This window comes from Triturus cristatus, chromosome 11, assembly GCF_964204655.1.
Source record: "Triturus cristatus chromosome 11, aTriCri1.1, whole genome shotgun sequence".
Lineage (NCBI taxonomy): Eukaryota > Metazoa > Chordata > Amphibia > Caudata > Salamandridae > Triturus > Triturus cristatus.
In genome coordinates, this window is record NC_140594.1 from 73,398,896 (window position 1) to 73,416,230 (window position 17,335).

The following is a 17,335-nucleotide window of genomic DNA, read 5'->3' on the forward strand; positions in this document are numbered from 1 at the left end:
TCTCACCCGGAGGGTCTTCGTCGTGAAGGCAGAGCAGGCGTTGCAGTCTTTGCTCTCGTGGTCGATAGGCAGGCAAAGGTTGTAGACCGGATGTTGGTCCTTCTGCGCGTATTTGTGGTGGCAGTTACGGCAGAATTTAAAAGATGTTTTGTCCATTCCTGCGCTCAGAGTTCCTGAGTGCGCATTCTCCGTTGGACGTCGAAGATTTCGAGGTTCTCTTCCTTCTTCGTCGTCCCGGCTCTATGTTCTTCCTCTCTGTAGTCTTTGCTTTATTTCCCTTCGATGAAACTCGTGCTCTTCTTCTTTCTTCGTTCAAACTCTGGAGCTTCTCGTTGACGATCCAGACCAAACAGCGGTAAAGAATCTGAAGATGGCGCCCCAAAGGTGGGACTTCCGCAGGAAGCACGCCGACGTCACGAGAGGTACACTAAATGGTGGGACGTCGACGCCCACCTGGGCTACAAAAATAATTTTTTTTTTTTAAAAAGACAGACTACGAATCCGGACCCAACCACCAGATCACGGAATAATGCACAGCATAGTGAACCCAGAAAGATTCACGCTGCAAAACTCTCTAGTCCCACATAGTCCAGCACCCTGCGTCTGCATGCAACATCGCAGAATGTGTTGACGAGGGTGAGACTATCATGAACGCCTCCCCAGACATGAAATGTCATTCCTGACACCACAAACCGCTCATTCCCAGTTTCATTCTGTAATAGTCTCATTTTTCTTCCTGGTTCCAACGCTCGCAGCTTCTCGCTGCTTTCCGAAGAACTGGTTAGTGTCCTTGGCTGCGGCTAAGCCCTCTTTGCATTTCTCATGTCCCGATTCCAAGCTCGCAGCCTCTGGATCTGCCAGAGATCCATCTTTTACTCATAGGCGCTTAGCTTCCAATGGTTTGACCCTCACATCTGACAGATGGCAGCTCAGCTCATGTATCGCACCACTTTCATGACCATCGTCTGGCCCCAGACTCCCTTACTCTTCTCATAGGAGACAGAATGCCAGTCTGAAGTAGTACAGTGACTCTGCCACTCCCTCAAATCCGGAGCTAGAAATGGGAACAGAATCACTTCGGGACCCCTCAGGTTACATAGGAGTGGAATGAGGGAGTAAGCTCAAGAAATTGATATGTGAAAAATGGACGATAGTTTACAAATGTTTCTGTATATTATTCCTATACAAAAGACAGATGCCCACATCTGGTGAAATCTTGTGTTTCTGGAGCTCAATCGTGCTGCTGGATTAACACAAGACATGTGAGCAGGACCATCTCAAAATAGTGGTACATTATACAGAAAATTATTGTGTAAGTTAAGTCTTGTTAAAAGCACATGAAGAAAACTAGAATTTGAGGAGGAGGTGGTTGATGTTAGCAACATCTAATTATAATAATAGCAGGGCTACTAGAATTACACAGCATGGTTGGGGGAAATTATGCAGCCGAGTAAACTGTACCAAATTATATGGCATAGTGTGGCACATTGTTTTAGTTATATTCATTATTTTGTAAATTTTTACACTTGTTAAGACTGTCTGGGAATTGGTTGCACCTCATTTGTACCAGTTTAACACCCCGAATATAGCAATAAAGAAAGGCGACCAGTCAGCCTTTGCAAATGGCGTTCTACTCACAGTTCTAATGCCCTCTCTCATCCCTCCTTCACACTCAGTCTCCTCTCTATATTGCCTGCTCACACATGCTACTTTCTTGTAACTCCCCGTGCATGGTCCACCTCACTCATCCCTCCGATTGCCCCTCCCACTCATCCCTGTCTCTCTCTCTCACATACACCTCTTCCTTCCCTGCGCGTGGCGTGATGCTATACACTGCCACTTCATATGTTTTTCACCCCTACCAGAAACAATACATACTATACATAATACACATTTAGTTTTGTGTTTAGCCACAGTCGTACCTTAATGCTTACTTTATATGGTGGCCCTTCTGCAGCACTGCATATTCCTGTACTCACCCTTTCCCTCATTTTTTCCAACTCAACGCGCTCATTTCTCCTACCTTAACACAGAATAGCTGCCTTCCATACAACCTTCCATTCACCCCCCATTACTAACTATTTTCTTTTTGCAACTGTCTTTTTACCTTCCATTTTGTGTTGTAACATGTAAAAACCAACCATTGCTATGCACCAGCACAAAACATTACCTCAACTCCTACTCGCTCGCTTCCTCTTTCCTTCCCTGTTTTTGTCAGGCCCCTTTTGCTTTTATTAAATGCTGCTACTTTTTTTCTTTTCCTGTTCACCTCACGCTCTCTCCTTTTCTCCCTCCATCACGGCCCTTTCTAAAGCTCATCAAACCCAATGTTGCTATACGCAGCTACTGTCTATGATTTATGCCGCTACATTGCTCCCTACTTCCCTTTCCTTACAGCCTTTCACACTCCATTCTGCATTAAAGCACATTAAAGCCAACAATTGTACTGCATATGTTAATCTCAAAATACCTAATGCCTACAACACACAAAAAACATTTCCAATGCAATAGGTCTCGCATTTGTGAGACATTGACCTATTGGCATTCTAAATACCAAGAACTTTTATTTATGTTTCTAAAAAACCTGCAATCACGTATAAATATGCACTTTGTACTTATAGTCCTTGCTTACAAAATGCACAGCTGCCAGTAAAACAGACAGTTTCTAACCACCTTGCTTCTCGTAAGCAACTACTACTATAACTACAAAGTGTGTGTTTATGCACTCATTGCAGGCTTTCAAAACACATAAAAAAATGCATTATCATTTACAATGCCAATAACTCAAACTCTCGCAAATGCGAGACCTATTGCACTGCAAATGCTTGTTAATGTCTATCGCCGCTGGCCACGGTGGTTGAATCCTGTGGGTTCAGAGTGATCTCATACGTTGATGACACACAACTTGCGTTTTCATTTAGATATCACTCTGACGTTAGTTTTTAAAACTTCAGATGCTGCCTGTGCAACATCTCCTCCTGGATGTCACTTAATACTCTCAGGCTCAACTCGGACAAAACCGAGGCATTTTCTTTAATCAAAAAAATCCCCCTCTACCCTTACTTTGGTGGCCACCTGAGTTGAGCCCTCCCCCTATACCGGTGAATTCTGCCAGGAATCTTGGTTTCCAATTTGACAACAAATTGTCTTGCAAGGCTCAAATAAATAAGGTCACCTCTGCGTGCTTTGGTAAGCTTCGCATGATCCGTAAAATTCTCCCTTTTTTGCCCGTGGACGCACGTAGGCCCATTATTCACGCCCTTATAACATCACACCTGGACTATGCGAACAGCCTGTATGTTGGAGCATCAGCCTATTTGGTCAAACGTCTGCAGATTGTACAAAATGCGGCGGCAAGGATGTTATGTAACATCCCTTATAGTCACTCAATTTCTCCTCACTTGAAAAAGTACACTGGCTGCCCGTGACTAGCCGCATACAGTTCAAATCCCTGGTCCTGGCATTTAGAGCAATGAAGGGGCAAGGGCCTGCTTATCTCCGAGCTAGAGTGAAGCATGCCCAGTCCAATCGATCACTTAGATCGAATCATCTGCGCCTCTTACGTACTCCCCGATTTCGTCGCTCCAGAATGGGGGGCGGAGCCTTAGCAGTTATAACTGCTCAATCTTGGAACAGCCTGCCATTGTCTCTTCGTATGACTGAATCTGAATGCTAATTTCAACATAATTTAAAAACCTTGCTATTTTCCAACCCGTAGCCGCTCAGAGACACTTACAATTGCCTACTGTACGTAGCGCCGGGACACCCCTGTTGGGGGTAGCTACGCGCTATATAAGCTTCTAAATAAATAAATAAAATAAATTATGAAGAGTGGAAACTGTCCTCAATACGTGTGCTGCAGGACAATGAACAATATAGCTGAAGTCACTCCTGTTTGAATCTGCATATGAACAGGGGGCTAAAAGTCATGTCACCACTACAGACCAATCAGCTGCTCCACTTGCAAACTTCAGCCCTATCCTACTGTTCCTAATGCGTACACCCATCACTTAGCTGTATCGCTCTATATGTCTATCTCCTAGCTGTCCAACTACAACCGTCATACCTGTATACTCTTCCCAACTGTTGACTTACAGTACAAACATCCATCTCTTTGCCAGGTCCCTAGCATCTCGTAAATCAGTTTGCTCCCTGTACATTTATTGCCCATAACTGGTAGCACATTTGACATTCCCACTGCCTGCTGCTTTTTGAAACACCACCCGATACCACCAGGACCTCCACCTGAAGGCCTAAGCACCTTCCCATAGCAGTTACAGCACATATATAATAATCAGAAAATAACACTTTAAAAATCAATCAAACCACACTGGTGAAGAAAAATACACATTTAATTTACACCTCCATGAAAGATTTGTTTTTGGCTGCAATGATACAAAACATCAGCTCTCAACAAATGGATCCTTCTCTCGCTTTCAAACACTAGACTGTATCCAGCCTGGAAATACATATGCTGGACACTAAGTATGTCTGACACCCCTACTCCAACACAAAGTGCACTGAACAGATGTCACCCTTCTTCCCAAACAATCCCCGAAAAGGTTCAAACTCCAGTGGTACTCGCTTCACCTTTTTCTTCAGTTCTCTTTCAAACAGCTAAAAAAGAGAGAAAGAGATTACAGGTATGTGAGATGTGGAACGATGCGCGCTCTGCAGAGGACAGAAACTCTTGTAGCAGTTTTATATCCACAAACAACTTAAAGCATTTCTATACTTCATTTGCAAAGAACGTATTCCATATACTCAGTTTAAAGACAATCTGTTCACAGAATTCAGTTTTCTAATGTAGCTGCATTTCCTTTATTACTATACAATTGTGTAATACAATTTACTTACTTTTTATTTTAATTTTTTTTAGAGTTTTATATAGCGCGAACTAGACCCGAAGATATCAGGCATCAGAGCGCTTTACATGAGCACCAGTTGCGTTACTGAGGGGCTCATTCATTTTTTTGTTGGGCGTGGGGAGATTGAGTGATTTGCCCAGAATCACAGGATGTTGAGCGTCGTTCCCGAGACTCAAACCTGGTTCCTCAGCTTCGAGGTCGACTGCTCTAGCCGTTAGGCTACATCCTCCCGCCAATTCTGATCACCTCTAGAGATCTGTGCATAACCATCTCATTCCTCTTCTTATAAGCAAACTCTTTGCACTCATAGTACAACCTGTTTTGAACAGTGGTTGATGGATCTACATAAAAACTGTATGTCTGTGTCTTTGGCTCAGGGCGGATGACTGTTCGCCTGCCACTACCACTTAATTCCAAGGCTCACAGCAGAGAAAAGCTAACAAAGGCCAATGCGATTAATCTTCCAGGTGATGAAGATACTGTGAATAAAAGCTCGAGGAGGGGAGAAAAATATGTTGCTCAATCGGACACTACATATGTTAATAAGTAATGCCAAAAAGGTGCTTGTGATCCAAGGCCTTGAAAAGAAGAAGTTAATATGTCAGAATGAACATGACTCAATGACAAACTGTTCACTGAAGTTACACAATACTTTGACTGAAAAATGACACATAATCCATCATTTGCCACATAATTTGATAATGTTAACAAAAACGGATTTCCATATAAACTCTACATCACAAAAAGGGCAACAACGTTCCCTAGATAATAAAGAGAATGACATTGGCCCAATTCTTTTCTCTAACTCATTACTTTCACTTGCATCTTTTGTTAAAGATGGCCAGAGTTAATAACCTGTTCACAGAAGAGGAAGTGTATTAATGTTTCATGCCAATAGAAAACCAAAAGACAAGTGAGAGGAAGCATAAAGGATAGCGAATTGTTAGCAGCGGAATATAAAAATATCAAATGCCAAAGCTTTTAGAATTACTGAATAGGACCAGAAATTAAATATTTAGGGAGGGGATGAGAAGGATATGGAATATCTTACAAGCCTTTGATTAATTAATTCGCCTCCACACAAGCGTAAATTAGATGCTCACATCTATTCCAAAAACTTCTGAAGTTATGCTATGCAAATGGAACAGATTTCGCTTGTGAACGAAGAAGTGTAGTAAAAGTGTGAAGCATTTTTTGTCAAGATAAACCGGTACTCTATGTTGAGCAATTGCTATAATGCCCCATGGCTTTATTCACTTATAGGAGCAGAAACTGCACATGAGCAGTAGAGTGCTTGAACAATCTTGGATGAAACTGAGCACTTTTAATCCTATCGAAGCATTTGTATCTGCACATGCATCCAGTTTCAGCCTAGTCCTACATAAGCAGTAACACTTGCCTCAGATGGCGAGATCTCCAAGAGATCGGATATGTCGTCTTCTTGCTCAGACAGTGGTCGGTTCAGAACACTGGCTGCTTTTGCCACATCTGGAAGGTAATGTTTCTGAAGAGCCTGCAGAGGGGTAAGAACAGGAATACCTGATAAAACTGAACCTAGCCTACACACGGTTGTTCAAGACAAGGACAAATACAGCGCAGGAAACGCCACATGTTGTTCCGATACCAATCCAGAGCCTATAGTAACTCACCTTCAATTCCCACAGACAGCTCTCCTGTGCTCTGCTCTTAGCTGGATCTTCCTCTTCCATTATGAACGGATCACCAGAGAGATCTACCCACATAAAAAAAAAATCATTAAAGGTCTGTGTGTGGGAGGAGAGTGAGATGGACAATATGGCAGAGTGAAATCACAGAGCAGGCATTCCTAACTTTACAGTCCACAGTGTGCACTAATGTACAAACCATCAAGATCATTCGCTCATCGCAAGAGTGAAGCACTGGCTGAGCTGCGTGTGTGTTATAGAATGTATTTTATGGTGCCAGTAGTTTAATAGCTGGGGTCATACTGCTGGTCTGTGGCAGGAGGCAACAGCAAGGGTTAACGTGCGAAGATGTGGTCCACACATCAGAACAGGTTTACTGAGTATTTACGAAGTATTTCCAAGCTGAGCAGTAGAATACATGTTGCCAGAGGTGCCCACAGTTGTGCGGAAGGTGCCTACAGTAGGTGCTAAAGAGAGGTGATGAACCTGGCCTCAGGTGCCTGGCTCCAGGATGCCAGATGAACTGAATTGACTCATCAACTAGCCTTGTTATGCATCATATAGCCTCATTCAGTAAACTGTCTGGGGAACCCTCGATCATCCAAGCCTCTAGTCTACTTGTGTACACCCAGACCTTTCTTGTCGCCCACGTAGCCAACAAAGAGCTGGTCATCCACCCGGAACTGTTGTGTGCGATTCAAATAACATAAAAGTGCACGTTTTTCGTCCAGACGGTGGAACCTCTCTTCCTCTCTGGAAGGGTGCGGAAAGTAAGTGGGCAAGGTGATAGTTTGCCTAATGTGGAAGGCAGTAACAACCTTTGGCAAGAAGGAAGGACGAGTGCGAAGCACAACCTTGTCTGGATGAGCCGACAGAAAAGGAGGTTTACAGGAAAGAGCCTGGAGCTCACTCACACGCCTGGCAGAGGTGATGGCAACCAGGAAAGCGGTCTTCAAAGTGAATAAATAAAGAGGACAATTGTGCAGCGGCTCAAAGGGAGCGCACATCAAATGGGTAAGAACCAGATTTAAGTCCCACTGCGGCTTCACAAAAGGAATAGGAGGGAAAAGTTGAGTAATGCCTGTGAGAAATCGGTTTACAACAGGGGACTTGAAAAGAGAGGTCTGATCAGGTAGCCTGAGAAAGGCAAAGATTGCAGAAGGGTAGCCCTCAACAGATCCCAGAGCAGAGCCCTGCCGGGCCAGAGAAAGAAGGAACAAAGGGACCTCCGAAAGAGGGACAGACAGGGGATCCACAGCCTTTGCCGTGCACCATGCCACAAATTTATTCCACCTGCAGGCGTATACAGATTTAGAGGAGGGACGCCTGGCTGCCAGAATGACATCACAGACTTCAGGAGGCAAGTCAAACAGAATCAACTGTCGCTGCTCAATCTCCACGCATGTAGGTGGAGGCTGGACAGGTTCGGGTGGCGGACCGTCCCCTGTTGCTGCGACAGAAGATCCTCCAGAAGAGGCAGTCGGATCGGGGAATCTATGCTCATACTGAGTAGCTCGGGATACCAAACTCTTCAAGCCCAGTCCGGGGCCACAAGAATGACTTTGGCCCAGTCGCCCCTGATCTTCAGCACTCTGGGTAGAAGTGGTATAAGCAGAAAGGCATACAATAGACCGCAGCTCCACTCGTGACGAAAAGCGTTGCCGTGCGAGTGCCGTCTTGGAAACTCCAACGCGCAGAAGAGATTACATTGCGCGTTCACTTCGGTGGTGAATAGATCTAAACAAGGCTATCCCCACTGTTGTAAGAGACCTTGCGCCACCTCAGAGTGAAGACGCCATTCGTAATCCATCAGGCACCGGCGGCTGAGTTCAAAGAACCTGCCAGGTGTTGAATCGTCAAGAAAATGCCTTGACGTTCCAGCCATGTCCAGAGGCGCAGAGCGACATAGGGTCCACGACCCCACCCCGCCTTGTTTGTTGCAATACCACATGGTGGTGGTGTTGTCTGTTAACACCTGCACCACCCTCCCCTTGACAGAGGGAAGGAATGCTTTCAGTGCAAGAAGGATCGCCCAAAGCTCCAGAAGATTGATATGGAACCGGGACTCCGCCGGAGACCAGAGGGCTCTGATCTCCGCCTCTCCCATGTGGCAACCCCATCCCAGGAGGGACGCATCCGTCACCACTGAGTGCTCCGGTTGGGGACGGGAGAGGGATCTGTCGCTGACCCAATCCTGATTCATGAGCCACCACTGCAATTGTTGTGCAGTGCCCTCCGAGATCTGGACGTAGTCGGACAGGTTCCCCTGATGCTGCGCCCACTGGAACTTCAGGTCCTACTGCAGAGCCCGCATATACCATCTGGCATGGTTGGTTAGCAGGATGCCATGAGGCCCAGCAGCCTCAAGGTCGTCCTGAGCGAAACCCAGGACAAGGCTGAAATATCGGAATCGTAGCCCGAATGTCCCGGACTCTCTGTTCAGGAGAATAAACCCGAAACTGCGCCGTGTCCAGAACTGCTCCGATGAAGAGGAGCTTCTGAGAGGGAATCAGATGCGACTTCGGCACGTTGATGGAAAACCCCGGCAAATGCAGGAGGTCGGCCGTAGTATGGAGGTGGGAGATGATTGTTTGGGGCGAGCCCGCCTTTAACAACCAGTCGTCGAGATAGGGGAAGACTGAAACCCCTGATCTGCGCAGAGGAGCTGCTACCACCGCCATCACTTTGGTGAACACCTGAGGGGCGCTGGTAAGGCCAAAAGGGAGCACAGTGAACTGAAAATGCTCCTGCCCTACCGTGAATGGCAGAGAACGCCGGTTGGCTGGCAGGACGGGGATATGAAAATAAGCGACCTGCAGGTCCAACGCTACCATCCAGTCTTGCGGGTCGAGGGCAGACAAGATCTGAGCAAGAGTAAGCATCTTGAACTTCTCCTTCCGGAGGAAGTGATTGACGTTCCGAAGGTTCAAGATGGGACGCAGGCCTTTGTCCTTCTTTGGAACCAAGAAGTAGTGGGAGTAACAATCACAACCTACTTCTGGCATCGGAATCCGCTCAATGGCCCCCTTGGCCAAGAGGGCCGCAACTTCCTGCTGGAGAAGTGCCAACTGATCCCCCGACATGCAGTGATACTCTGGTGGCATGGCAGGGGTGGTTGTCTCGAAGGGGAGGGAGTAACCCCTTCTGACAATTTGCAGAACCCACCTGTCCGATGAGATGGTGCACCAGTGGTGGAGGTGATGGCGAATCCTGCCACCCACTGGTATCTGGTGGGCCTGAAACACCGGACTAGGAAGGATTGGAGGCAGTGGCAGCAGGGGGGTGGTGGACTGACCTACACGCTGGCCCCGCGACCCGCCTCTGCAGGTCACACGTCCGCAGCTGCGCTGAGACTGTTGCTGCGCAGGCCTGTGGCTCTGAAACAAACGTGCTTGGGTGCCCCTTCCTTGACCACAAAAGGAGCGAAAGGTAGAAGCGGAAGGAGCGCATGTAGCCGAAAGGCCTAAGGACTTGGCCGTAGCCTGCCCATCAAAGGGCATGTCCATCAATGTGTCCTGGACATCCCCAGAAAAACCAGTCGTTCTCATCCAGGCGTAGAGGTTTAGCGCCACTGTCGTGGAAATCGCCCTGCCCAGCAAGTCAGCAGTGTCAAGACCACAACTGATCGTGAACTTGTCAGTGTCTCTCCCCTCAGCAATAGCTTGGGAGTACTGTCCGAGCCACCACTGGACAAGGCAGCACTTGCGCAACCATATCCCACACAGAATGGGAATAACGGCCAAAGAGACATGCGGTGTTCACAGACCATAGCCCTGAACTGGCGGAAGAAAAAATCTTCTTCCCAAACAGCTCCAGGTTTCTTGGATTCCCGGTCCGGTTCTGCGGAAGGGAACGCGCTCGGGGAAGCAGAGGCTTGGACAAACAAGCTCTCAGGGGTAGGGTGTTGGGAGAGGAAAGCGGGGTCACCTGGGGCCGGGCAACAGCGTTGGGCCACGTTCTTATCCACAGGAGCCCCTGTGATGGGCCTGGACCAGGTGCCCGAAAAAAACCTCTGTAAGTGCATCAATAAAGGGCAGCAACGGCTCCATAGAAGAAGACACCGGCCGAAGCACCTCGGTCAGGAGGTTAGCCCTGACGGCCACGGTAGGAAGCTCGAGGCGGAGAGCCTCGGCCACCAAAGAGTAGGAACCACCCTCCTCCGTAGCCACGGTAGAAGGAGATAGTGTGCCAGGTTCAGGATCGCAGTCCTGGTCACCTGCATCCCCCAGATCCTCATCCCAGTCCGGGTCTAACTCGCATTGTGCAGCGAGAAGTTCCTCAGACCCCTCCCAGTCCTCCCCAGCCTGCCGAACAGGTGGGACAGAAGGAGGTGGGTGAAGAAAGGGAAAGAAATTCCCAAACGGCATCGGAATCGGCATTGGTTGACACCCCTCCGGTGCTGTCTCCACATTGGGGAGGAGGCCAGGAATAGTGTCGGCCGACACCGGTAGCAGCGCCATCGATGGAGGTCACACTGGGCCAACCAACATTGACGGGGACCCATGCATGGATCCATGGAGGTCTCTCAGCGTTGAGACCGAAGTCGTCGTTGCCGGAGTCGGCATCGTCAAAGAACGAGGACCCTCAGTCGGGCCCGCGGGGCCCGAAGGAGCACCGGCGGGGCCGGACGGTCCGAAGACACGTGCCATGGCTGACAGGAACTCCTGCGGCTAAGCCGGAGTCGCCGATGGACCCAGAAAGGGCGGGTAGGCCATCGGCAACTGCGTAGGCTCCGCCGAGCCGCAGGGGCGGTGCCACCTGCACCCTCAGCCGCATTGCGCGACCGGCTAGGGGAAGGCGAAGACCTAAAGCGCTTCTTCGACTCCTTGTGCTTCGCCTTACCGGACTCCGAGTGAAAAGACTTCGAATGGTGGTGATGGCTCCGCGTCCGGTCCCCCGACCTCCCAGGACGGGGGCCTTCAACGGCGCGGAGTGGGAGCACGATTCAGAGTCGTGGTCGCACCCCAGGCAGTAGAGACACTCATGGTGCGGGTCCATCACCGACATCGTGCGGAGACAGGCCACGCAAGACTTGAAATCGTGCATCCCTATGCACCTGGAGTGTAAGTAGTAAAAAAACAGAGACAAAGTCCCAAAAAACTCAGTCAAAAATTGACTGGGGGTACCGCCCTCTCTGGATCTGCGTCAGTGCGAGTGGGCGCATCTAAGTAGCTCCAGTGACGTCTTCTCGGCGACTAAGACGCCAACGATGTACGCGGAGCCATACGATGACGCCTACCGACGCGCAGGGGGTACTGCTGACAGATCCAGTCTGACGCCTGGGGATATTCTAAGGTAAGGACCCTATCACTAATGTGTCTCTTTCAGAAACTGAGATTTCTCAACCTAAAAAAAAAAAAAAACATGGAAAAACAAGGAGGTCCACCTGCGATTCAAACATGTGAGCTGCAGGTGAAACAGAGGCCTCTGTAGCACGAGAATCAACTGCACAAATCTTTGAACTGGCTAAACCAGTGTCGGTTTGGAGTCGATGGGCTAATCTGCAGTGCCAATTCAAGCGGATATACACCTCTGATAAGAAAATCTCCCAATATAGACAGCCAGAGCCCCATGCAGTTAACGAGCCCGTTTGCAACATTACCTGAGAGTCCACTCGGTCGGTGGATAAGTGTCCGGCAAGCTGGATGTCTTCGGATGAGGTTGTAAATGAAGGGAATGATCATCAGCAAAGCTTGAGGAGGAGCTGTGAGTGAGAGACGGGACAATCGCTTGGCAAAGGCGCACACCAGGTACGATGGGAGATGCCTGTGCAGAAAAAAAAGGCATTAGAAGTACTCAACTCTTACAAAATGTGATCACCTCCAGGCTTCAATGTAGCTGGAAGCAGAGGAAAAAAATGGGAAAGGGAAGCACATACTCACTTCACAAGGGTGATTCTACTGCCACCTACGACTGTGCTCTCTGCACAGTCAATTTTGGCAGCACATGAGCACACATACATCTGGGCCACCTGTGTCAAGGCAAGGGCTAAAACCCACATCTCCAGGTTGTTGTTTGGAGATCCCGTGAAGGCACAGACACCTTGCAGGACATTAGGCAAGTTCATCTGCCTTCTCTGCGCCAAAGTAATTCCATGTCTCAGACAGGAGACCAAAATATTTCAGACTAGATGAAGTCAAGGACCATCCATCTCTTGGAGAACTGCTTAACTAGCGTAAATAGCTATTTTACACAACTTCGAAACCCAACCCCGTCTGCAGGGTCCTTCAAAGGAGATGTAAGGGGATGTAACATTTGGTGAACAGGCATAAGATCACACCTTCTGTTGCTGGAAAAACTGAAACTCAATCTCCAGCATCAATGCGTTTCATAGTAAACCAGAGGTAAATAGAACTTCCAGCATTTCAGATAGCCAAAGCTATTTTTTTTGTTCTTATCAACTATTGTTTGACCCACAATCAGAGACAACAAGTTATCCCATGTCTGTTTCAAGCAGTTCATTCAGTCCTCCTTTTTCCTTTCTGGTTCTTCGAATCCTCTACTTTTAATAGGAAGAAATAAAAAGACAAGTGCTATACAGCAAAGAAATCTGAAAGCTGCGATGAAAGAAGCAGGAGTGAAAGCACTACAGACAATAAGGTATCGGTTATATGTCCCCAAACGATTTTAGCTTTTGATGGGCTTCTTAATCTGCATTAGAATCCATCAAACCAAAAAGGAAATATTGTACATCCAGGTGCTATCTTCATGCTAGCATACCACAATCATTCCGCAGCGTCCATATGCTCTAAGCTCAACTCTGGGCTAACTCAAGGAATACCTTAGTGTGTCCAGGAGATGGTTTCAATTCCTTGCAAGAGTGGAAGATGTAGGATTTCATATGAAGCCACATGGTACTGACGAAAGCAGGACTGTTTTCTATTTTTTCCTATTGCTGCGAACATTACAAACAGATTCTACAATAAACTGCTACCAAAATAGACCAAAACAAGATATAACGTTGGGTCTCCTAAACCACCAAAGAAGAAAAAGTCATCTCTCTAAAATGGAAGCAATCTCCCATTTGCATGGCGATACGTCTGTAAAACTCTCCTTTGTACATGTTCTTTTTTTCCCTTTAACCTCTCAGGAGGATTCTTAGAGACTAACCTCTCAGGAGGATTCTGAGAGACATTTTATTTATGAAATTATCAGACAGTGTGCAGCATAGCTGTAATTTCGAAATGTCTATAAGTTTGAGCCCTACGTAATTATGATGGACATCTTTATATCATGGGAGGTTCAGCCAATCAGGAGTGCCTAGTGAGAAACACAGGAACAAAAGCCAACCAACCAAAGCGATCCAATCACAAGCTTCACTTACGTTGATGACAAAAATAAATTGGCCAAATGGAAGAAGCGGGCTCGGTATTTCAAGTGGAAAACTAGTGGATCCAAGAGGGTGTAGAGCTTCTTGTAAAAATCTGGGTATTCCCTGGACAGAGAGAAGGACAAAAAAATCAGACAAAGATGTTTTTAAAACTGATTATTCAGTATAAAGCGGGCCAAGGTCCTGCAGTATGTAGTTGCTTACAACTGCCCAGTAATCTAGCTATTTTATGAGAGGACTAGAAATTCTAGACACCTGGTCCAAAGAGGAAAAAAAAGGGACCAGGCTATAAAATGTACACATTTTAAAAAACCATAGCATGTTAAAAGAATGAATAAATGGATAAATAAGTGTTAAAAGACAAACTAAGTAAAAGTGCAGAATTCTTTGCGGCAGTCTTAACACACAGAGGTTCAGCATTTCATAATTTTAGTGATCATTTTGAAGTCGCTAGAAGGAACTGGCTTAAGGACATCCGCCAAACATAGCATGTCCCGTTTCAATACTAGAAACCCTAGAAGCTCTAATCCGGAAGAAGCAACATCTGCAATTTGTTGGTACATGTTCCACATCCACCAAACTCTAAACCAGGCCCTTAATTGTGTAATACCAAGATGATGATTTTTTGAGTAACAAAAGCAGTGACAACTTTTTAAAACTGAGACAAAGAGAAATTCTTTTATCAACAAACAAGAACTAAAATGTAAAACTACTATCAACACCCAAATGCACACTCTAAAGTCTGCTTTAACTTACAGGTTATGTTCATGTATCAGCACAAACAATCCATTCAACGCCAGTAGACTGATGGCTCCACCTATAAAAAAAAACATTACAATTGATTATTTCCTGCATTCTACCGTGGTCCCCTGTTTCTGACACCAACTGAGCACACATTACATGCATTAACTTGCTAGGAGTCCTTTGCCAAAGTGACTCTCATACTAGTAATTTGCAGCTATGAATGTAAGTCTATAAGAGATGCTTGCAACTGATGGCTTCAGGATTTAGCAATAATTTGCCCAGTACAATTTTCCAAAACAAAGAAAACAACCATTGATAAAGACAATAGATCGCCTTTTGACTTTGACAGTGCTTTCGCCAATGCAGATTCCAGTTCCAAAAAGAAAAAAAATGCTTATTTGATGGCATCGTACAACACTGGGAAAACAAAATCGGATGATGAATACACATGCATGCATCATCACAGATGTTAACGTATGTATTGTGATGCTGCAGCAGTCCCAGGGTATTGGCATTCATGTGTTTGTCATGAGGTAGAGCCCATTTTGTTTCAATGTAATGCTCCAAGATGGTGGACAACGATCTGTGAGTGCTAAATAAAAATATAAATCAATAATTAAAGTGCATTCACCCCACCCCCAAAAGAACAGTCCAGAAGCCGATCACAGCAGCAGCCGGGTCCTCCGAAAACAGGTTTAAAAAAAAAAAAAAAAAAAAAAAATTCAATGGGGGGGGGGGAGGGGCAAGAGTTGAGCGAGGGGGGGGAGAAATGCAAATGTGTGGGAGTAGGAGGAGAAGGAGCGGAGTGGGGCAATGTTTAAATTTTAAAAAAGCAACAAAAAAAAGCTGAGCAGGATGTGGAGAGGCAGGGGATGCAACAGGCAAACTTGTGAGAGAGCAACACAAAGTGTGTGAGAGCAACACAGAGTATGGGGGTGGGCTTTAGGGAGGGGCGAATCACTTTACTAGGGAGAGAAAAAGAAAACCCATACAATCCAATGAATTAATGGAAGCAGCATTTTAAAAAGTAGTGCCTTGAAACTGGATAGTAATTAATCTAGGCTCCTGGGGACAAACAAGACGATAAGAGAAAGACATTGAGTAAGATGCAAGCAAATGAGACTGACAAAAAAGCCTATCAATGGTATGTAATAGGCTGGCCCAAAGTCCACTGTAATTATTGGTTTTGTCCACAACAGGCATCCTACAACAGACAGATAAAGGTTTACTGAACGCAAGACCTAATAAATGAAGGGGCGTACAGGTTCCTGTGAAAACACATAAAATGAATGATCAAGCATAGAAAAAAACTAAATTCGGGAAAAAAAAGTGAAAGGGCAAAATGAGCAAGATCAAAATCAACACTCACAACATTTTTAAACTATTTCTAATTAAATAGAATGTCAATTAATTAAGACTTAAAATAGTGTATTAAAGCTTAGTATTCAGTAGAAGGGGCCATTAAGATCAAGAAGATGCAATAAAACAGCGACGCCCTTTAATGAAAACGCTACAACACTGTGCAAACAAGCAGCAGAGTGCAGTACAGAATGGTATAAACAAACATCTTAATGTAGCCAACTACGTCAAATCCACATGCAGACTAAGGCACATCGCTTTAGGTCACAGCAGAGAACTGTTTTGTTTAAATGTACAAAATTCTATGATGCACAGACAAGTAGCATTTGAAATCCAGTAACAGATCTGGGCATACTCTGAAATCCAATGCCCAGAGCGCAGAAGGCTCATTGATGAAAAATGCAGTTAGGATGCCATCCTTTGACAAAACAGTCTGACTTGTTGAAATCTGAGCTAGAGGCACTGCTTGCTTCAATTCTGCATTAAGTCTATAAGTGTATATTTATAGCAGCGGCTTTAGACCCTGCATTTGTTTTGTGTTTTTAAATCCTAAACCCACAAGGCCTCAAGACCGAGCCAAAGACCTCATGGTGGCTTCTTGTATTTGGCATTATTATCCTCTTTAGAAAAATAAAACATGTGCCACCTATCAAAGTAAAAGCAAATAACCAAACCCCAAACATCCTGGTACGAGAGTAGAACTATACATAGTGCACCAATAGGCTGCAAACCACGAAGATGGCCACTGGGTAAGTGAGGTTTTTTGCTGCATGCCTTAGCATATCATGTTAATGCTTACGGTTTTGATGACTTCTGCTGGACTGCTTGAAAATAAAATGTAGCGATGGTGCAAAATATTACTAATTCTGAGTACTCACCGTAAATTTCTTTAGCTGGCACTGGTTCAATAGTTAAAATATACATATGGTGACTATCTAAATAGAACAAAAATCTGCCTCTGCACTTTGAGCATACAAATTCAAAACAAATGGATGAAGGTTAACTACGAATGGCGTTCTTCCTGAAAGTTAATGTCCTCTCTCACCAAGAGACAACAATTAAGAAATTAGGAGCAAGAAGAAAAGGTAGTCAAAGTGCATGTGGCTCCAAGTCCGCAGGAACAGAGATTAGGGATAGAAGTGGAAAGGTCTTCGAATGAGCCCTTGGCCAGTGCCTGGGGATTCTAAGAGATTGCACACACAATCTAACCAGGTGCCAGATAAATGTGACCTGTCACAAATATTTGAACGCAGAGGATCTTGCAACATGTAATTTGCTGAATTTGAGAAAAGTCTTTCAAAGTAAGCTTGAAGCGGCAACAGAAAAAGGTAACTGGTGTGATACATATGGACTTGCATGGTCTCTGCAGT

The 17,335-nt window shown here is 45.8% G+C and overlaps 1 protein-coding gene across 3 annotated transcripts in view; it reads right to left on the reverse strand.

Moving 5' to 3' along the window:
* Positions 1 to 4,334: 4,334 nt before the first annotated feature.
* Positions 4,335 to 17,335, reverse strand: part of NOC4L (nucleolar complex associated 4 homolog) — a 56,940-nt gene continuing 43,939 nt past the window's right edge. For all 3 annotated transcript variants that reach the window (XM_085634296.1, XM_085634297.1, XM_085634298.1), the window contains 6 exons: positions 14,619 to 14,679; positions 13,857 to 13,967; positions 12,135 to 12,298; positions 6,518 to 6,600; positions 6,268 to 6,381; positions 4,335 to 4,617 (listed from right to left, as the gene is read on the reverse strand). In XM_085634296.1, the coding sequence (XP_085490422.1) occupies positions 4,501 to 4,617; positions 6,268 to 6,381; positions 6,518 to 6,600; positions 12,135 to 12,298; positions 13,857 to 13,967; positions 14,619 to 14,679 (650 nt within the window). In that variant the 3' untranslated portion in view covers positions 4,335 to 4,500. The remainder of the gene's footprint in view (positions 4,618 to 6,267; positions 6,382 to 6,517; positions 6,601 to 12,134; positions 12,299 to 13,856; positions 13,968 to 14,618; positions 14,680 to 17,335) is intronic.